Source organism: Rattus norvegicus, chromosome 17, assembly GCF_021556685.1.
Source record: "Rattus norvegicus strain SHRSP/BbbUtx chromosome 17, alternate assembly SHRSP_T2T, whole genome shotgun sequence".
NCBI lineage: Eukaryota > Metazoa > Chordata > Mammalia > Rodentia > Muridae > Rattus > Rattus norvegicus.
This window is the reverse complement of record NC_141550.1, coordinates 21,189,756-21,213,431: the sequence shown is the minus strand read 5'-3', so window position 1 is coordinate 21,213,431 and position 23,676 is coordinate 21,189,756. Positions and strand designations below refer to the sequence as shown.

General features: G+C 39.2%; 1 protein-coding gene across 7 annotated transcripts in view; it reads right to left on the bottom strand.

Annotated features, from left to right (window-relative positions):
- Ranbp9 (RAN binding protein 9) overlaps window positions 1–23,676 on the bottom strand; it is an 82,123-nt gene that overhangs the window by 34,982 nt on the left and 23,465 nt on the right. For 4 of the 7 annotated variants that reach the window (NM_001427414.1, XM_087591247.1, XM_087591248.1 and 1 more), the window contains 2 exon segments: window positions 565–732; window positions 1,792–1,844. In NM_001427414.1, coding sequence (NP_001414343.1) covers window positions 565–732; window positions 1,792–1,844 — 221 coding nt within the window. 7 annotated transcript variants of the gene reach the window in all.

Genomic DNA, 23,676 nt, shown 5'->3' with positions numbered 1-23,676 from the left:
CTTATATGCTAACTGAGGAGCAAATGCACATTCAGCTGGAGCCTTTTATTGTTCTGACAGGAGTCTTTGTTTCATTACCATCCTTAGCCCATGTGTCTTTTTATTTCTGTTATTTACTTAACTCTGTCCTGTGCCACCAATCTGTCTCGGACACCATCCTTCAGCAACACCATCAGCAAGCAGGTCTAAGCGTTAAGTATGCCCATTCTCTTCTTTTTACTGAGCTGTCCACTTCTTTTAACTGCTCCCCCAACTATTCTTAGAACTGGGTTTTTTTTAATTGTACTAGAGAATTGAATAACTAATAAAGTTTTTTCCAAGCCAAGTTTAGCATTCCTAGCAGTAGAACGAATGGCTCTGTACTAGGTAGTACTTCTAGCACTGCTTCTGTACATCATAAGTTAGCCTTCCCTGGATACAAGTCTTTATCACTTCCTTAATGTGGACATAGAATAAAAAAGGTGTCTACCCATTAAACAGAACCACATGACAAACAAACCCATCGTGCTTAGTAAAACAGTCACAGTATCTAGCTGTTTTGTATTCAAAACAACATCTCAGTACCTAAACTATGTCCATTCTTCGTGTAAAAGCAGGTATTGTTGATAAGATTAACACAACAGCCAATGACATCACCAGTTGTAAAAGTTGGTCCATACGGTTGTCCAGTTCCAGAAGAACAAAATGAATGTCCATCATCCCCATGGTAACCATATGAATGTTTATCCCAACCTGGAGAGACAGGTTCAGTATATTTACAATGATGAACAAGGGTCCTCAGCAGTAGGTTATTACTAACATTGTAGGATAATCCAGACAGCACAACAGAAATTATAGATAAAATCTCCAAATGTCCACTCTCAACAACTAAACTATACAGTGATCTCGGCATTAAAATGCTGTCTACAATGTTAAGGAAAAGAAACTCACCATCCAGAACAGTAAAAACAAGTGCTGAAGAGAAGGGATTTCTACCAGGAACGTGAACATAAACACAGCAGTAATGACAGGGCATGTTTTTGCATGCCTTACTGCTTTAGTTAATGTAGCACAGGAAATTTGCTTTAATTTGAATAACACACACATGCTTATGTAAAATATAACTTTCAGTCACCACAAATTTCTCAGGGTGATCCATAGGAAAAAAATCATGTAATCTGTAATTGTTTTATACACTCAACTACACACATTCTTATTTATAATTAAGACCTCACTTAAACTTTTCTAACTTTTATCAAAAGCGCAATGAAATCATCGAGTTACACAGGATACAATTAGACGGCAGCAGTACTGGCCTGCAGTGCTCCCATCTCAATGCATTTACTGTAGAGTTCTGCAGAGGTCAGTTAGCTTTTACATAAAACCTTTCTGCTACTATTGATTTTTAACATCAAGAAACAGACGCAATTCCTTCTTCTAAATGGTTCTCACACAGTGTTCCACATCACCCACACACTCCTGAGCTCATGTCTGCTATTTGTTCCTACTCTCACAAGGGCACACAATTCACATAGGTTAAAGGTCGAGATATGACTGGTGGCAACAGAGCCAGAGACATTAAAAGTATATAGTTAGAAAGGATGAAACATTAACAGAAAAAACAAAGCATAGGTATTATGTGATGTAAATTCTACAGAGGAACATGAAATTTAATTTACTTCCACTCAGAATTCATAATAAGCAATCAAAATTTAAAAAGCTTTTACCTTTCAACTATTTCAATTACTTAAAATTTTAAGCAGTCGTTAAGTGTCAGGCTCTAACCATACTATAATTCACTTGCAAGTGTACCTGGTAGTCTATTCATGTTCACACCTTGAGCAGAAAGACCAATTCCCATGTAGCTGTTGGAGAACAAAGGAGAGGAAATGCAGGTTATTATAGTCAGATATGGACATATCACTAACACTCTAAAACATAACTAGAACCAAGCCCAAACTGAGGCTCCTACAGTAGCCACAGAAATATTATTACAATGTATTCCATAGCAACAAAGAGCACTATAAAACAGCAGTAAGACTAGATTCATAAACAATAGTAACCAATCATAAACACATTAAAAACATTAGTGATGCCTGGAGAGCTGGCTCAGCCAAGCCTGATAACTGAGTTCAATCCTTGGCATCCACATGGTGGAAGGAGAGAATTGCCTTTCACAAGCTTTCCTCTGACTCCAAACACACAGAATGCCAATACCACATTCTACATGCCAAGAAGAAATCTGAGAGATCTCAAATTATCTCACAATATACCTTAGGGCTTTGGAAAACAGGAACAAAAAAAAATTATAATCAGTCAGTATAAAGAAACAAGATCAGGCAGTAATTAATGAAATAGAAACAAATAATAATACACATTATTAATGACAACCAGTTAGTTCTTTGAAAAGATTAAGAACAAACCCTTGATCAAACTAATCAAAAGAAAAAAAAAGACTCAATTTTTAAAAATTAGAGATGAAAAGGAAGCCTTCACAACATAAATCATCATAGTTCAAAAAATTGCAAAGATATACCTTAAAAACACCATACACTCCACCAAATTGGAAAATCTAAGAGGAATAATGTCTACATATGTATGACCTACCAAAATTAAACTGAAAGGAGATAAATACTTCAAACAGATCTATAACAAATGGTGAGACAGAAACAACCGAGGTGAAAAAAACCTTCCATGGGCAATGAGATGGCTCAGTGGGCGAAGGCTCCACGACCCACATAAGAGAACAAAGAGAACTCCCAAAATCCAAGTCCAAACAGATTAACTGCTGAGTACTACAAGAATTTCAAAAGCAAACACCAAAGTTCCCCAAACTAAGGGACAGAAAAATAGCAAATTACTTTTATAAAGCTAGTACCAGAAAAAAAAAACATTTAAAAACAATCTTTCTGATGGACATATGTGGTGATTTCAGTCTTCCCCATCATTGTAATGTTGGCTCTAGGTTTATCATACAGTGTTTATTATGTTGTTATATTCTCAGTGTCTTAAAAGAATGGCCTTCTAGGTGTATACATTTGAATACTTAGTTACTAGGGAGTGGAACTCTTTGAAAGAATTAGAAAGATTTAGAAGTAAGGCCTTGTTGGAGGAAGTGTCACTGGGGGAGGGTATTAGACATTCTGAAATGTCAAAAGCCTATGCTAGGCCCAGTCTCCCTAGGCCTGCTGCTTGCAGATCAGGATTAAAGTTCTCAGCTACTTCTCCAGCCCCATGTGTGCCACCAAACTCCTTGCCAATTGACCAAGCTCTGAAACTATCAACAAATGCTTTCTTTTCTAAGAGCTGCCTTGGTCTCGGTATCTCTTCACAATAAGAACAGTAACTAAGACAACAAAGATACAAAGGGGGTGGAGGTCACCAAAATATTTGCCAACTAAGTTTTTTAAAACACCAAGGAGATTACTGACCATGATCAAGTTGGCTTAATTCCAGAGATATAGGGATAGTTGGTTATAATAAACACTACAACAGGCAAATACAGAAATCACACGGTCATGCCCCCAAAATGCAGAAAAAGCCTTTGAAAATATTTCATGATAAAAGTCTTGAACATAACAGGAATATAACTCAACATAATAAATACTATGTATGATAAACTTACAGTCAACATTACACTAAATAAGAAAGACTCAAAAGCATTTCCACTAAAACCAGGAACAAAACAAGGCTCTCCTCTATTGAACTCACTCTGATTCAATACGGTACTGGAAGTCTTAGCTAAAGCAGTGAAACAAAAATTGAACAAAATGGATACAAATAGCAAAGAAGTCAATCTATCCTTATTCTCGGAGGTTATGATTTTACGTAAGAGACCCTAAAGACTCCACCAGAAATCTCTTAGAAGTGTTAAACTTTGAAAAGTGGCAATATACAAACAAAATTAATATACAAAAACCAATCACCTTCGTATATTCAAATGCTGATAAAGCTATCATGGAAATAATCCCATTCATGACTGCATATATATTCTCTCTCATTCTCTCTCTCTCTCTCTCTGTCTGTCTGTCTGTCTGTCTCAAACACACACACACACACACCCCTTGAAAAACAACTAACCAAAGTGAAAGAACTCTGTAAGAAAAACTGGATTTTTATTCACTCATTTACTTTTTATGTATCTCTGTTTGTGCAGGTACTTGTAACATAGTGTGCATATAGATACCAAAAGACAATAAGTAGGAGGTGCCTCTCTTTCCACCACGTGGGTCTTTGGTAATGAATGCAGGTAGTCAGGTTGTCGGCAAGCACCCTTACTTGATGAACCTTTTCATCAATATTGGAACCTTCAAACACTCAAAACTGAAGATATGAGAAGATGGAAAGACCTTCCAAACTCATGGATTTGAAATAATCAATTCTGTAAAATGATTCCCCTAACCAAAAGTAATCTACTCAATGTAAACTCCATTAAGATTTCAATGCCACTCTTTATATAGAGATTGAAAAATCTATCCTAATTTTCATTCATAAGTTTAAAGGATCTCACTCAGGCTGGAGATGGCTCAGCAGTTAAAGAGTATCTGGAGGATCTAGGTTCAAATCCCAGCACCCATATGGCAGCTCACAACTGCCTGTAACTCCAATTCTAGGGGAACTGATGCTCTGTTTCTGACTCCAGGAGCACCAGACAAGCATGCGACACAGACACAATGATAACAATACACATTAAAAAAGAGCTCACTCAGATAGTGTGACAGCTATTTTCAACCTTTTGGAATCAAGAATTGCTTGGACAATAAAGTACAGCTGTGAGAGATTATCTAGATGGGCTTAATTGTGATGGAACAACCTCCCCACTGTGGGTGGCTAGTTCCATGGGCTGGGGCTCTCGACTGAATAGGAACGAGGAGAACTGAGTGTTGTTTCATTTCCTAACTCTGAAGGAAGTACCACCACCAACCTCCAGCTCCTGCGGCCAAAACTTCACCAGGAGGTGGCCATGACCCTGAACGTGAACAAAGCAAACCCTCCCTTCCTGGTCCTTGTTTTAGCCAGCCATTCTGTCCTAGCAAAATGTAAAGTAACTGAGATAGATAATCAAAGCATTCCAAAGCAAAACTAAGGCTGTGTTGTGCCGACAGCTGGTGTTAGGTTACATTCAGAGCTTCAGTAATGCAGCAGCACTAACAACCAACACAACAACCAAACATACAGACCAAAGCAGTCAACAGACCAGGGGCAGGCTCACTACAGACCTGGTTGACTTGTTTGTTTACAAAGAAGCCAAAACTACTGGGGGGAAAGACGGCCTCTTTAACAAATACCCTGTAGTAAAGTGGATGTTTACATGTAGAAGAGAAAGACTAGATGCTTACTTTCACCATGAACAAAAACAAACATCAAATGTATTAAAGACCCTAACACAACACCTGAAACTCTGAAAACACTTGAGGAAAAAAATAGGTAAATCATTTCAAGATTCAGGCTTAAGCAAGGGCTTCCTGAACAGGACTTCAGTCATGTGGGAAAAAAGGCCAGCAAACAGACGAATGGAAACTCATAAAATTAAAAAAAAGAAGTGTTTCCATACAGCAAAGATAACAGTTAACGGAGCACTGTACAGTATGAATCATTGCCAGTTATACCATCAACAGATTAATATCTAGAATATACAAAGGCAATAAAACCAATCAAAAAATATGCTACATAACTGAATGGCATTCTCAAAAAGAAATACAAAAGGCCAATAAATGCTTTTTAAAAGTGTTCAAAATTCTCAGTCACGAGGGAAATGCAAATCAAAAGTACTATAGAGATTCTACTGCTGCAGTCTGAGTAGTCATTGAAGGCAAATGGTATCGGAGCTTCCTTTATATATTGGGACAGGGTCTCACTGAACTTGCCATTTTATTAGCTAGAGTGGTGGACAAGTGAACCCTCAAGATCCACCTCTACCAAACACTACCAGAGGAGTGGCAGACAAAAGCCATCATGTGTAGGTAGGTTCCTGGGATCTCAGCTCAGGCCTCCATGCTTGAAGAACAGTAACTTTATCTAATGAGCTATCAACAACCTGGGAGCCATTTTCTTCAGAGATACAGCATGACTGCACTAGCACTGAGGGCTGATGACAGGTATGGGCAAGGCCATCATGAGCCCTAGACAGCTGTCCCAGGGCCAGGAGACAGCTGGACAAACAGGAGCTTGAGGTGAGTGAGCCAGCAAGCAAGGCTCCTCCATGCCTCCTGCCCCTACTTCCCTTCATGACACTGTGACCTCAGGTATAAGCCAAATAAACTCTTCTCCTCTCAAGCTGCTTCTGCTCAGAGTATTTGATCACCTAACAAACTAGAGCACGTGCATTCTTCTGTGGAGATTACTCTGTTCTAATTTTATAAATTAGCAGAAAAGAGTCCCTTGTTTAGGTAGATTGTCAGTTTGCTCAGTTTTAGAGCATACAGAAGCCCCAGCAGTAGTATAGTATAATCTTATTAACAACTCCAAATATTTTGCATTAATTTAACATTATATACAAATAAGAAGTCATATCTCATTTTGGGGGTTCTGAAATTTCACCATGTCCTCTTGGAAACGTATTTTATATTATTTCATATTTCTCACATGAGTTCCTCTATACTTGGTTTTGAAAAATTGTAATCCTAAATGGCTGTTTTAGAGACAATGAAAGACCTCAGTAGCATATATTAATGCTATGTGACAGCTTCATTGGAACACATTCATATGTGCACAATTATTTGATGGTGTGTATCAACATTACCCTTTCTTGTCTTGCTCCACCCTGCTGATCTCCGTCCTCTCCCCACACAGCCCACCCCTCTTTACTCTCTTGACTTTTGAGTTGAAAAGGTTGCTACATCAATTTACCAAGACACTCCCCACAGACCTGCAAACAGGTCAGTACGACTTAGACAATTCTAGCCTTGGATTACTCCAGGCTTTATCAAGCTGACAATAAAGGCTTTCTACAATACACAAATTTCAAAAACTTATAAACACCAATAGAAGCTGAGATTTGAAACAGAAGTAAACACAAAACACCTACAAGTGCAAAAACTGAAATAGCAGATTGAATCCAATTTGTTAAAGTCTATAATTTGTCTACAGTTGTATGATTTTGTGTCATTTGATAATGTTCAGCTACCATTCCTTACAAAGCATCCAGTAAAGTTAGAAAAAGGAAATTACTTAAGTATGACACTGTTCCTCCTAACTCCAATACAAGACCCATACAAAATACTGTGAAAATCAGTGAAGCCATTTCCATTTCAAACAGTAACAAGGAGTTGCTTGTATCTATTAAACATTGTTTCAGAGGTCTTTAATACCCTAATAGAAAACAAAAAATAACCAGTAAAACATTAGAAAACAATGTATTCATTTGTAATTGGTATAATTAAATGCATACAAAAACCACAGAAACTATTCAAAACATTAAAATTAACTAGGTATTTTAAAAGAACTGGGTATTAAGAAAATCAATTTTGTATTCCAGCAATAGATAGCTGAAAATAGGAAGTACTGTGTGCTACAGTCACAGAAATCCCAAAATAGTAATAGAGTTTTCTAGCAAAACTGAAAAGCAATCTATCAAATCTATAGGCACAATATGTATCTAGATAACTTGACAATACGAATAACTGTCTTTCTAAAACAGAGTTCTAAAATGCTAAGACCCTTTAATACAGCTCCTCATGCTGTGGTGACTCCCTAACCATAAAATTATCTTCATTGCTACTCATAAGTGTAATTTTGTAACTGTTATGAATCATAATGCAAATATCCACTTTTTCCAATGGTCTTAGTTGACCCCCAAAGGTGGTCCAAGCAGGAATGGGCTGGGTGGTTTCATCTACATCAATTATTAATAATACTAATTAATAAAATGTCCAACAGATTTGCCCCCGCCAACCTATGGAGGCAATCCCCCAATTAAAGTTCCTTCTTCCCAAGTAGCTCTAGTCAAAACCAACTGATCAGCTCAAGAGGTATTCACCAAACTTACTGTTTAATGAAAAAGACTAGACCAAAGCTCTCTCATACTAAAAGAAAACTAAGAAAAACAAGATGCTGCCTGTAACCTGAGCTTATTAGATGTTATGGTGTGGTTAGAAGGCAAGAGAGTGAGAGAAATCTGGATAAGGGTCTAAACCAGTTATTAATGGATTGGTCACCAAATCTGCAACACTCTTCAAATTATCCTGAGGCAAAACACAATCAAACAGTTGAAGGAATTAAAAATGGAAATAGAAGCAATCAGGAAAGAACACATGGAAACAACCCTGGACATAGAAAATCAAAAGAAAAGACAAGGAGCTGTAGATACAAGCTTCACCAACAGAATACAAGAGATGGAAGAGAGAATCTCGGGAGCAGAAGATTCCATAGAAATCACTGACTCAACTGTCAAAGATAATGTAAAGCAGAAAAAGCTACTGGTCCAAAACATACAGGAAATCCAGGACTCAATGAGAAGATCAAACCTAAGGATAATAGGTATAGAAGAGAGTGAAGACTCCCAGCTCAAAGGACCAGTAAATATCTTCAACAAAATCATAGAAGAAAACTTCCCTAACCTAAAAAAAGAGATACCCATAGGCATACAAGAAGCCTACAGAACTCCAAATAGATTGGACCAGAAAAGAAATACCTCCCGTCACATAATAGTCAAAACACCAAACGCACAAAATAAAGAAAGAATATTAAAAGCAGTAAGGGAAAAAGGTCAAGTAACATATAAAGGCAGACCTATCAGAATCACACCAGACTTCTCGCCAGAAACTATGAAGGCCAGAAGATCCTGGACAGATGTCATACAGACCCTAAGAGAACACAAATGCCAGCCCAGGTTACTGTATCCTGCAAAACTCTCAATTAACATAGATGGAGAAACCAAGATATTCCATGACAAAACCAAATTTACACAATATCTTTCTACAAATCCAGCACTACAAAGGATAATAAAGGGTAAAGCCCAACATAAGGAGGCAAGCTATACCCTAGAAGAAGCAAGAAACTAATCGTCTTGGCAACAAAACAAAGAGAAGAAAAGCACACAAACCAACCTCACATCCAAATATGAATATAACAGGAAGCAATAATCACTATTCCTTAATATCTCTCAACATCAATGGCCTCAACTCCCCAATAAAAAGACATAGATTAACAAACTGGATACGCAATGAGGACCCTGCATTCTGCTGCCTACAGGAAACACACCTCAGAGACAAAGACAGACACTACCTCAGAGTGAAAGGCTGGAAAACAACTTTCCAAGCAAATGGTCAGAAGAAGCAAGCTGGAGTAGCCATTCTAATATCAAATAAAATCAATTTTCAATTAAAAGTCATCAAAAAAAGATAAGGAAGGACACTTCATATTCATCAAAGGAAAAATCCACCAAGATGAACTCTCAATCCTCATCTTCGGTTGGTTTATATACAAGTGTGCAATCTCTAGGCTTGAAAGTAAAATGATGCTATCTGGTGCTGGATAGAGGAGCCTTATTTTTTATTATGGCAGCTGGCTATTTTTGTAACATGGTGATTTGGTTGAACACAATAAAGTACAGTAGTAACTGATCTCCCCTTCTTCCTGGATGAGTGAGCAGATGATTAAATGTTGATGTCAGCATCCTTGAGCATATTCAGATGAGCTTCTGCTTCTGTTGAAAAGGATGCTGTGTTTGATTGTGGTCCGAAGCTTTGAAGCACTACTTGGCATCTCCTTCCTTGGAAGTCTCACTGTTTAAACATAACAGATTTGATAGCTTGTTGGTAAGGTGAGGTCCAGCTTGTCTCCACTAGGTCATCTTCATGTGAATCCGGTGGTTATACGGTTTTGTTCTAGGGATATTTCATTTTTTTAATAACGGTTTTAGCTGACATTCATGGAGAGAATGAATCCTTAGAAGTGTGCCACTAGTGAAAGGAAATCCTGTCTAGAGTATGTTTCTTTACAAAGCTGTGTCACACCATCCTTTGGGCCCTCTGCTGGAAAAGTAGAATCAAGTCTCAAATAATGCCTTTTAAATTGTATCCTCTAGTATTATAGATGTAGGACAGTACTGTATCATACTTCTGTGGATGTAAAATAGCTTGTACCTGCTTTATGATACGTAGTAGTGACCGTGCTTTATCAGAGCTGTTTTTAATGATGTTGCTCAGAATGTTTTCTTTCCAGATGATGACTGAGAAGCTAATTTAAAAAAAAAAAAAATGGTGCCAGGTACCACAAGAGTAACAGAACTGTGCTGTTTTCTCGGGTTTTGTTTTTTTACTTTTTTTTTTTTTTTTTAATGGAGTGTGCTGGATGTCTCTACAGTTTTGTTCAGATGACTGCAGAACCTGGAAAAGCTGTTGCTGCTGTTGATGCATAACACACTGCTATTATTGGTCTTTTTATATAAACATAAATATATATATACAGATATATAATTTGAATTTTTGGAAACTTTAGCTGTGCTGTCAACTTTGGAAAAAAGTATCCCCGTTTACTGTGTTGAGTTGGCACTGTACAGAAATTAATAGCCATATTGGTCTAGAAATGTTGAACTTAAGTTTTTTCCATTTGTACAGGGGTAACGCACTGTATTAAATATGTAAGGTCTTATCTACGTGGGTTTGATTACAAAAACTAATAAAGTATTCTCTAAATAAAAAAAAAAAAATTATCCTGAGGCAAGTCCTAGAAACTCTAAAAAGAACTCTAGACCAATGGTTCTCAACCTAGTTTGGGTGTGGGGTCAACGACCCTTTCATTGAGGTCCCATCAAATAACCTACCTCTCAGGTTACTATATTATAACAGTTAACAAATTATAGTTATTAAGTAGCAGCAAAATAATTTTATAGTTGAGGGCCCCTCCAACGTGAGAAACTGTATTAAGGGGTTGCAGCATTAGGAAAGTTGAGAACCAAAGCTCTAGTCTGAGTCCAAGGAGTTGGAATAAGTATAAACTGTACTAAAATAAAAATTAAACTGCTAATCACACATAAATTTATCTATGACAAAGATAAAATATTAAATTTCCTAATCAAACTGAGGTTGCAAAGTCCTAACTATAACACAAAATCAAGAGCACCAAGAACCCACTGTGGATGATGAACTCAGTGGACTGCGGCACTTATTACTGACCACCATCGTGCAGTGAGAGAGCAGACACAGAGGCCAGAGGAGACTGTCACACAGCTGTCCTCTCCTTAAGTGGGTTCAGGGGATTCAGTCTTGCACAAATACCTTTTACCCACTGACCTATGAACCTGACAGCACCTTATTTTTATTAATAAGTAGGTATTTTTATATAAAAAGAGAATCATTATCACACACTCTCTGCTGAGTTCACTTATCTTGTAATTTTCCAAAGTTAAAGTGTACTGCTGAATTAAAATGTATAACATGAGAAGGTTAAACATTAACTTACCTTTAAGATACATTGAGAAAAATCAATGAAAAGCATAATGTAAAAAGCTACCAAGGAGGATAGGCATCTGTCATTTGTCACCTGACATCCATTCTCAACAACTCATGACAAAAACTAGTGGTGGGCACAGGTCAAAGTACTGATGGTAATGACAGACAGCCTCGAACTTTAATGCCCAAGGAAAGCAGTAAGAATGAGAAAAAATGAAAGAGGTATCAAGGCATATAAACCAATCATTTATGAACCACGGACTCTTACCAAAGAATGTTTTATGGATTTATTTCAGCAGAAGCAGATGAACGAGTGCATGGGCCAAATCAACCATGAACAGAGAAAAGAGCACATCATTCAAATGATATTAAATGTTATTGAGATTTTTAAATCTATTATTCAAAGAGGAAAATATGATCTGATACATCTTCCATCTAAAGAAAAAGAAAGAAAGAAAGGAAGAAAGGAAAAAAGAAAGAAAAAAGAAAAAAGAGACAAAGAGAGACAAAGAGAGAGACAAAGAGAATGGAGCAGAAAAAAATAATTCATAATAATCTCCCAAACTTGGAAAGAAAAACATGTTGATTCAAAAGGAAATAAATCTTTAAGTAAAATACAAAGAAAAGCCATAAGGTAGGGAAAAAAAGAAAGTCACAGTTGTTCCCACTTCAAATGCTCACAAGCATGAACACGTGTTTTTACTATTAGTCATCAAAAAAATGCAAACTACAACTGCAGGGAACTGCCAAACAGCACCAAACAGCTACTACTTAGGACAGACAGAACCAGCATCACAAGGCTCTGTGCTATATTATTACCTAAAGTTCCACCAGGAGAAACACAGATACAGATCTCCAATTTGACCATGTCACATGTATCAAGCTGACAATTAAAACAGTGTTCACATTAAAAGGTGGTACATAGATCCAGCTAAGATATGCTTCTGACAGTTATTAGGGAGTTATACTGACCTTAAAAAATATCAAAAAAAGAAGATTAATCAAAGGATGGATAGGGAAATTATGTGAGTATAAAGCAATTACCCTCACCTTCTATAGTTTATTTTGAGTTATTAAAAACTATCACACTATATGAAATTACACAATAAAAGCCAAAGTGCTGGGGCTGAAGAGACAGCTCAGTGCTTAAGAGCACTGGATGCTCTTCCTGGACTCAATGTCCAGCACCCACAGCTTACAACTAGTCTTAACTCCAGTTACAAGGGATCAAACACCTTCTGGCCTCTGCAGGTATTTGCATATCCATGATACACAAACATAGATGTAGGCAAAACACCCATAAAGGAAAACATGTTTTAAAGGATACTTACAGGTCGTCTTGCGGGGATAATATGTAAATCCTTTGTCATGTTAAAAAGTAATAAAAATAGTAATATGATTTGGCTTATGTTAAAATTATAAAATACAATAGACACTTTATCCTGAAACTGCCTGATGTTTAGGTTAGAAGTCACAGGATATGGTGTCCTAAATGAATATGGCCCCCACAGGCTCAAAGAGTGGCACTATTAGGAGGTGTGGCCTTGTTGAAGGAAGTGTGTCACGGAGAGTGGACTTTAAAATTTCAAATGCCCAGTGTCTGTCTGTCTGTCACCTCTCCTCCCCCACCCCATCCCCACTCTGCCCTGCCTGCGGATCCATAGACAGAACTTTTGACTCCTTCTCCAGACCATGTCTCCCAGCATGCAGTCATGTCGATAATGGACCTCTGAACTGTAAGCCAGCCCCAATTAAATGTTTATCTTTATAAGAGGTGCTGTGGTCATGGTCTCTTCATAGCAAGAAAACCCTTGACTAAGACACAGAACACAGAACTAAAGTTATTGTGAAGTGACAAGAAGAAACGTTTATGGCAGAAGGAAGCTTGCAAGCACAAGTATGGCTCGTAACACACAGATAAGTGATTAGTTGGTAAATAAATGTTCGAGGCACTGTATAGCAGAAAAGGCTCAAACTCAACAAAATAGTAAGATCTTCTTACATACGCAAGCAAAAAATTATTATTGTGGCACTACAGGTTTAGAAAACCTAACAGTCACAAAGCTTTCTTCAGATCAATATTGTGAGACAGGATATTAATTCGTCAGTATTTTTTAATTAAGTTGTGTCCAACACTGCACACTAGAAACAGCCAGGATTTGCATACCCATTATCTTCACATCTGTTCTATTTATTCTCACCTCCAATTATCTTTTTGTTATTTTTATTTCTTGACTACTACTAAACTATAAGTCTTATAAATTTAAAATATATTTTTCAGATATTACATTCTTAATTAGTTTATTTATCACATTCTGGTCATTTAAGACATAACTTTTAAAAGCCTATTTACTTCCTCACACTATTTTTTGCTATTCTCACCATTTCTCATGCCTTCATGTTGCCATGTCCACAGAACTCTGTTATTATTGTTTTAAGCAATTAGTGTAATTTAACCTGACAAGATTAACAGTAGACTTTAACCAAACTATGAAAGCCAGCTCCCAGTGGGAAAATGTAGTCAAACTGCTGAAAGGAAAAGAATGCAAACTATATCAAGCTAAACTATACTTTTAAAAAGGAGAAATTAAGAAATTCTCAAAAGAATCCCACTTAGAAAAGGGAACAAAATAGCCATGGGAGGCAGAGGTAGGGAGGACCTCGGTGGGTGAGGAGATGACTAGGGAAATAGGGAGGCAGGATCAGGCATGGGGAGAATCAGGAGTAAGTCCCAGAGGACCAAGAGAATGAATGGAAATTATGCAACTGCCAAGGGTCTGGGATGGAAGGATTCTTTTTTTTTTTTCCCCCGGAGCTGGGGACCGAACCCAGGGCCTTGCGCTTGCAAGGGAAGGATTCTTTAAGAAGTCCCAGAGGCTCCCAAGAGTCAATGCATGTGACCTAAGCAGAAATGCCCATGGAACCTGAAGAGACCACCTCTAGTAGCCAGGTAGGACCTCCAGTGGAGGGACGGGGACAACCCACCTAGAAAACTTCTAACCAAACACTGGTCCTGTCTTTAAAAAAAAAAAAAAAAAATGCAGGGAAAAAAAGTAGAGACTGAAGGCAGACCAGTGACTGGACAATTTTGAGACTCATCCCATGGGCAGATATCTCATTATTAGTGATGCTATATTGTGCTTGCAGACTAGCCTAGCCTAGCAGCCCTACCCAGCAGCTGACTGAGACAGATGCAGAAACCCATTAGACAAACATTGGACAAAGGTCAGGAACCCCTGTGGAAATGTTAGAGGAAGGACTGGAGGTCCTGAATGGGACGGCAACCGCACAGGAAGACCAACAGTGTCAACTAACCTGGACCCCTGGGAGCTTCTGGAGACTGAGACACCAACCTAAGTGCATACATGGTCCGAGGCCCTGATACACAGTAGCAGAGGGTCGCCTTGTCTTGGCTTAGTGGGAAAGGATGTGCCTAGTGGAGGGATTAGGGGTGCCCTCTCAGAGGGGAAGGAAAGGGGCGTGGGGGAGGAAGTCCTCTCGAGGAGGGATCAAGGGGGGGGGGGGGGCAACATTTGGGATGAAGTAAATTTTCAAACAAAACCAGAATTTGTCATTTGCATTCTACTCTCCAAGAAATAGTAATGGGGTGGACAAGGTACTCAGCAGGAAAAGATGCTTGGTCATCTAGGCTAACAGCTGAATTCAATCTCTAGAACCTACATGGTGAAGGAGAGAACCAACTCCCCATGCTGACCTCTGACCTCCATTCATGTGTTCTGGCACCTGTTCCCCCCAACCCCAAATAAAAATGTAAAAAAAAAAAATTTAAGGAAATATATAGAAAAGTATGTAAAATATGGTTTTTTATAATTTTGTCTTCTGATTTAAACAGAGAAGTAATCATAAAACTATTAAAATGGGTTTCTGTTGCTCTCTAACACCAGCACCACCAAGCTCCAGCCAAAGGAGAAGGGGGGTAAGTAAGGAGGCGCCCATATCATAGCTAGTACAAAGCAGACTGCCTGCAAATCCACCAATGGCAAAGCACTCAGGAAACAACTGGCTGCAAAGGCTGCTTGCAAGAGTGCGCCCTCTACTGGAGGGGTGAAGAAACCTCATCGTTACAGGCCTGGTACTGTGGCACTCTGTGAAATCAGATGCTATCAGAAGTCCACTGAACTTCTGATTCGCAAGTTCCCCTCTTAGCGTCTGGTGCAAGAAATTGCTCAGGACCTCAAAACAGATCTGTGCCCCAGAGGGCAGCTATTGGTGCTTTGCCGGAGACAAGTGAGGCCTATCTGATTGGCCTTTTTGAAGATACCAACCTGTGTGCTATCCATGACAAACGTGTAACAATTATGCCAAAAGACATCTAGTTAGTACGACGCATACGTGGAGAACGTGCTTAAGAGTCCACTATGAGGGGAAACATTTAATTCTCCAAAAAATTATTTTCCTCTTCTTCCTGTTATCAGTAATTTTGAATGCTAGATATTTTTCCAAGGAGTCAAAGGTACCTGAGTATATGATTGCGAGTGGAAACATAGGGGACGGAATCAGGTCCTGGCAGTTACTCCACGTTCATTTGTGAGTGAATTTTTAATATAAATGCAAGGTATAAAGCATCAATGCAAGCTGAACACATCTCAACAGTTTAACTTTATAACAATTGTAAATAAATCTGGACAATGCCAGCATTTGGATTTTTTTAAATAAGCAAATTTCTTATTGACGGTGACTAAATGGTGTTTGTAGCATGTTTTACTCCTATAGTAGACTGCATCTTTCACTGTACTTTCCTAACGGAGGTGTCCTACATGCGAGTACATGTTTTTATTGTCTGTCTTCTGTGCTGTTCCTGTAAAGCTTTGCTATAAAAACACATTAAACTATGAAAACAAAAACCTCTGAAAACCTATAAAGACATAATTGACATAATAATACTACAAAGCAGAGAAAGAATATAGGATAAATGTAACTAAAGTGATATGGGGTTTAAGCACTAAAATCTACAAGAGAATATGAAAGAAATTGAAGAGAATCTAAATAAATGACGACAATCAAGAATTAAAGATTTAACATGAGGATGGCAAATTAACCTAAAGATTCAAATTGGCCCTTCCCAAAATGTACAACCTGCTGTCTCAGTCAGGGTTCCCATTCCTGCACAATCATCAGGGCCAAGAAGCAAGTTGGGGAGGAAAGGGTTTATTCAGCTCACACTTCCACATTGCTGTTCATCACCAAAGGAAGTCAGGACTGGAACTCAAGCAGGTCAGGAAGCAGGAGCTGATGCAGAGGCCATGGAGTGATATTACTTACTGGCTTGCTTCCCCTGGCTTGCTCAGCTTACTCTCTTATAGAACCCAGGACCACCAGCCCAGGGACGGCACCACCCACAGTGGGCTGGGTCCTCCCCACTTGATCACTAATTGAGAAAATGCCTTACAGCTGGATCTCATGGAGACTTTTCCTCAAGGGAGGCTCCTTTCTCTGTGATAACTCCAGTTTGTGCCAAGTTTGACACACAAAACCAGCCAGTACATCTGCTTTTTTTGATCCTAAAATTCATATGGAAACACAAGATGTCCCCAAGAGCCCAACACAATCTTGAACAATACTGGAGAATTCACACTTCTCAGTTTTAAAATATACTACAGGGTTGGGGATTTAGCTCAGCGGTAGAGCTCTTGCCTAGCAAGCGCAAGGCCCTGGGTTCGGTTCCCAGCTCCGGAAAAAAAAAAAGAAAGAAAAAAAATATACTACAGAATACTGGAGTTAAGACGAACTACTCCTATAATTGGGTCTAAGATCACTGCAATAGATCCATAACAGAAATTAGCATCTAATCTACGTTAATTTCTTTTTCTGCTTGTCTTTGGCTTTGTTGAGACAGGATCGCATGTAATGCAGACTAGCCTTAATTTCCTTATATGGCTGAAGCTGGCCCTGATCCTCCTGCCTCTACTTCCTAAATACTGTGATTGTAGGTATGCAGCAACATGCTCAGAAATATGACAATTTGATTGGTCACTGACAAAGGGAAGAATTTAGCTCAACAGGGGAGAACAACCTTTTAAACAACTGGGGTTTGAACAACTGGATATGCATGCAGATAAAAACGAACTCACACGAAGTAAAACAAAAAAATAAAGGAGGAAGCTAAAACTATAAAAACAAACTATAAAGTTGGTCTTAGGCAATGACCTCTTAGGTCTCATATCCAAAGCAAAAGAGAAATGAACAAACAAACAAACAAAAACAAAAAAACAGACTTCCTTAGACTACAGTTTTTTGTGTGTGCTGTTAACCCAACTCCTATGAGACCTTCTATTAAAGACATACTTAGCTGGGTTTCTAACACTCAGAAATTTATTCCTATATTTCAACAAGAATCAGACAAAAGGCAAGAGAACAAATAGTCTGAAAAGCAAAGGTATGACAGAATCTGAAAGCTCAAACTGGGAATTCAAAGCAACTGGTTAATGTGCTATGGATTATAAGGAAGCACTGAACTCAACAGGAGACATTACATATATGCAAATAAATGAAGAACGTGTCTTGAGATCAGTAGAGCCAAACCAAAGACAGAATTTGTGAGCAGGAAGATCCCAAACTTAAATGCCATGGGAAAAACTATTAAAAAAATAAAAGTTGGAGCACATGCAAAGACTAGTGTATGATATCCGAGCGGCGTCTATCCAAAACACCTATTTGTGAAAAGAAGACACAGACACAGAGGTGGCAGGTGTGGGGGTTTAGGGATGACCTCCTTCGTCCTGGCCATTTGAGCTTGGTGACACTGTCTCAGAGAGCCTTAGGGGCAAGTATGGCACTAGAAAGAGCCTTTGGGAGTTTAAAAAACTCACACCATTTCTAGTTTGTTCTCTCTGCTTTACACTTGTGGTTCAAGATGTAAGCCTTCAGCTTCCTGCTTTTAACTGCAGAAGCATTTCTTCAGCCCCATTTTTGGTTTTATTTGTTTCTTGAAACAGGGTCTCACTGTGTAGCTCCAGCTAGGCCTGGAACTCACTGCATAGGCCACGCTGGTCTCAAACTCATGGAAATTCACCTGCCTCTGCCTCTCGAGTGCTAGAATTAAAGGAATGTGCCACCACACCTGGCACATTAGACAGACAGACAGACAGACAGACAGACAGACAGACAGACGGACGGACAGACGGACGGACAGACAGACAGACATGCCAACGTGTTCATGCGGAGGTTAGAGTAGTGCCCGCGGGAGTTGGTTCTCCTTCTACCAAGTAGGGCCTAGAGAGTCAACTCAGGTCATCAAGCTCGGCAGCAAGCGCCTTTAGTCCTGAACCATCTTTCCCATTAGCAGCTCAATTCTTTACCAATTCTTTCCTACCCAGCCACAAACACTAATCCTCAACCATTTCACAACATTTCTACCAACCACCAAATCATCCATTAAAAGTACAAAGATTAATGCAATAGCCCATCTTTCCTTACTCTCACCTGAGTCCAGAAGCAAACAGCAAATACTCAACATTATGAGATAAACATTGCCTTTGTGAAAAAGAACAAATGGGAGGGAGGGAGGGAGGGAAAGAGAAAAGAAAGGAAAGAAAAGTAGCTTGGTCAGTCAGTTCAATGAATGTAACAAAACGCAAGTTGGGTATCATGATGGCAATGTTAAAGTTTCTCTTTGGAGATCCAAATACACCTTAAACCCTATTTCTCAGTGCTGTTAAGATCAGTTTGAATAAAGGAAAACAAGATTTAAAAAAAAAAAACAAAACATAAAATGGCAGCATAGTTTGAGTTGAACCAAAGGGGTTTTCAAACATATTTAATCTGGACAAATACCATGAAGCCTTAGGTTCAATCGCGTTATCGATACTAATTACACCTATCTGTGCTCTATCCTGTCTCATAAGATGTTGATTTCTGTCTTTGAATTAAGAATATTGATACTTTATAATTTAAAAAAACAGCAGTTGCTATGCATAAAATTACTGTTAACAGCAGGAACTGAATTGAGATTCCAGGTGTACTGAAGAAAAGCAAATGAGGAACGTTTAAGGAAAACACTGCTTGTATACCTCAGGTCACTTTTCACACACTAATTAAGTGCCTTGTCAAAGAACTCATCTTGTTCTCCAACTTTTAAAAATGCAGCTTCCGGGCTGGAGAGATGGCTCAGTGGTTAAGAGCACCGACTGCTCTTCCAGAGGTCCTGAGTTCAAATCCCAGCAACCACATGGTGGCTCACAACCATCCATAATGGGATCTGATGTCCCCTTCTGGTGTGTCTAAAGACAGCTACAGTGTACTCATATACAAAATAAATAAATAAATCTTTTTAAAAAAAATGCAGCTTCCACCCTCCTTAATGCTTTCAAAATGTAAGTAAGCAAAAACAATCTAGAGATTCCCAACCAAATTACAAACACCATTCGTCACAGAAATAGACAACTTCACCTTAAAATTGATAAACACACAAGGCCTCAGACAGCCAAAACAATCCTCAGCAGAAAAGAACAATGCTAGAGGTGCCAATATACCTGACTTCGGTTCCTATCACAGGACTGTAACAGACTGTAAGCAATAGAAACTTCAGTTCCTATCACAGGACTGTAACAGACCAGGTTTGGTACTAGCATAAAAGCAGCCAAGAAAATCAGTGGAGCAGACATAAACCTATACAGCTACTCTCCTGACTTTTAACAGGATGTCAAAAGTTTAATTTTTTAACTCCCAAAAATTTAAGAGAGAACAAAAAAAGCAGACTCTTCAACAAACAGGACCAGGAAATTGAAAGATGAAATTATTTCCCCGTGCACAAAAAACAATTCCAAATGGATCAAAAAGTGAGACTCTGGTACTGACAAGAGGAGGGAGGAAGGGCTGGCTGTACACTGGCAGACGCAAGGGCAGTCTGAACAGGTCTCTAGGCTCGCAGGAGACATGCTCAACACTGCACAAACAAGACACTGCAGAATGAAAAAGAAATTTCATGGCAAAGGAACTAGTTAATCAAATGAAGGGACAAGCTACAGAAGGAAAAATCTTTGCTAGCTACAAACTAGCAGACAGACAATACCTGGAATACACACTGAACTTTTAAAAAATTAACAAAAACAGGGGTTGGGGATTTAGCTCAGTGGTAGAGCGCTTGCCTAGGAAGCGCAAGGCCCTGGGTTCGGTCCCCAGCTCCGAAAAAAAGAAAAGGAAAAAAAAAATTAACAAAAACAAGAAGACAATCCAATCAAAGCATGGCTACAGAAGTGCTAAAATTCTCCAGAGAAGAAATGGCTCTCGCCATCTGGAAAGCTCAACTACGACAAGAATCCACTGGCTCCATTTCGGCCCAGTCAGGACGGCTATGATCCAGAGAACAAACGCTGGTGCAGGTAGGGAGGAGAGCACTCACTCTCTCCTGACAACAGCGTGAACTGAAGCAGTCACCATGGAATCACTGTGGAGCACTCTCAAAAAAGCTCAAAGTACAACACAGCATATGTCCGAAGGAGTCCAAAACACCAGAGACTCTTGTGCACCCATGCTTACTGCTGCTCTGTTCACAACAGTCAGGAAACAGAATCGGAACCAGCCTAAATGTCATCCCTCAAGACAAGAACAGGGGTGTGTGTGTGTGTGTGTGTGTGTGTGTGTGTGTACAAATACACACAGAACCTGATGAAAACAAGGAAAATGGATGGAACTGAAATTGTTCATTAAATGATAGAATTCTGGCTCTTAATGCTAGCTGAGAAAGATGACCACTGCATGAGGTTTTCCATTCGCAGACTCTATCTTTTAACTCTTCTGTATGTGCATTCACGTAGAAGCCAGGAAACCAGAAAGGGGCCCATGAGAGACATAAAAAGAAACTTCCCAGGAGAGCAGGAGGGTGGTAGAACACATAAGATGCAAAAGTAAAAAGGAAACTACCAGGAATGGGAGGCTGTTGGGGCTGGGGCAGGAAGCTATAAAGAGGGGACATCAATCAAAAGCCAAGTAAGTATGAAAATGGATAAACCTAATCTTTTGTAAGCTAATTAAATAAAACTCTTTTTTTGAGTTTTGGTTTTGTGGGAGGTTTTGGTTTTATTTTGTTTTGTTTTTTTAATAAGGTTTCACTATATAACCCTGGCTGGCCTAGGACTGGTTACACGGACAACAATAGCCTTAAACTAACTCACAAAGACCTGCCTGCCTCTGCCTTGCACAGGCTCGGATAAGTTTACACCACCACATCCGGTCCTAAATAGAAAAGCAGAGCTCGTGTAAGGGTTCTTGTTACCAAGCCTGATGACTGAGTTCAACCACTAGGATCCACACAGAAAGAACCTACTTCTATAGGCTGTCTTCTGGTCTCTACACACATGCATGGCATACATATAACCATGTACACATGTATACATATATATATAAATGTAATTTTTTTAAAAGATAAGGATATTTCATAGTGAAAGAGGCTCAATGATCAATTAAAAATGTGGACTGGCAAGATAACTAAGTGGGTAAAGTCCTTGCTGAAACCCTGACTGTCTACATTCAATCTCTAGGGTCCATGTGGTACCTGACTAAATTCCCTCAAGTTCTGTTCTGACCTCCACACACAGGACATGGGTCAAATGCACACATGCACACTCACACACGCACACACACTAAATTGAACAAACCGTTTTATTATTTTAAATTTTTCACTAGACTATATACATTCCTCTCCCAACTCATCCTGATCCTTCCCACACCCACCCAAATACCACTGGTTCCTTTTTTGTGTGATGCAACTACTCCTGAGGACGCAGCCTGCCTCGGAGAGTGACTTGACAGGCTTAGTGTTCCCAGCAGGCATCAGCTGACAGTTCCTTGGTCAGGAGTGGACTGTGTGTCCACGTCTACTGCTCCATACTAGAATCCCGTCTGAAACAAACCTTTGCAGGTCTTGTGCATGCTGTCAGTCTCTTTGAGTTCATATATGCAATAAAAATTCTTTTTAATAATACACGCAAGGCAGTACCCAAAGCCCATAGCTTAAATGTACTCATTCAAATTCTGCAGTGCTCACAGTTCTAGCAGTGGACAAAAGAAAACATTTGCCCTGTCCATGTTACCTCAGGTAATGTATGTGCCTGGGGTATCTGGTTAGTGCTGTATCCTGCAGAAGCAGAGTCCACACCACAAACCCTCTCAGGAAGCTTTACTCCTCTTCAGTCATCTTTCATTGTGATGTCTACCCCCTGGCATCTTTAGCAAATCACCACAACCCACACAGAACTCCTCTTCTTAAACCTTACTAAAAATAACAATATATACTAAATCTCTCATTTGGTCTGAGTCTACTCATAGATCTCTCCTTCCTTACTCAGCCAGAACTCAAACAGTCCATGTACACACACCATCACCATTAATCTCAGCTGAGACTGTTCTTCCAGCCCACCTTGATCCCACTCTGTATCAAGCACACAATCCAGCCTTTTTATCAATCAAGTACACACAAGCACCTGGTGTATATAAACTGCTGACACAACCAATTAACGGTTTTATATTATTCATTTATTCTTTTGGAGGCAGGGCCTCACTATATAGTTCTAGCCGACCAGGAACTCACTATGTAGAGGAGCTCTATCCTTGACCTCAGGTCCTTCAGCCTCTGACTCTCTTCCAGGCCAAGGTTATCACCAGCACACAGTCCAGCTTTCTGAGAACCAGGCGGCCGTCACCAACAGCAGCAAGAGGCCATGAGCTGCCGTGGACCAGGTGCTCTAACACACATTTTAAGTGCATCATTTATGTTAGTTCCATGAGGCCAGAAGTACTGTTTCCTGTTCAGGACTCAGACTGAAACAATTTACTGAAAAGTACAAAACCAGGGGCTGGAGAGATGGCTCAGTGTTAAGAGCACTGACTGCCCTTCCCAAAGTCCCGAACTCAATTCCAGACCACATAGTGGTTCACAATCATCTGTAATAGGATCCGATGCCCTCTTCTGGTGTGTCTGAAGACAGCTAAGTGCATTCATATTAAATAAATAAATCCCTCCTTTAAAAAAAGGAGGGACAAAAAAAAAAAATCAGTGAACAGCAAAGGAAGACTTAAATGTTCACTATGCTTCTCAACAAAAGTAACCCAGCTTGTAAAACAGAAATTTACTTTAAAAATCACACACCAGCTAGAGAAGGATGCCCAAGAAGCTTTTCTACAGTAAGGTGTGAAGATGGCTGAAGGACAGGGAAGCCAGAAGCCTAATGTTTACCTCTTTCCTATTCTGCAGTGTTAAATGTTACCAAGCGTGTCCTGATCACCACTGTCTCCCAACAGCTCTGCACTTCAGTTTGCTCACATGTATCACTACTATTTTATACTT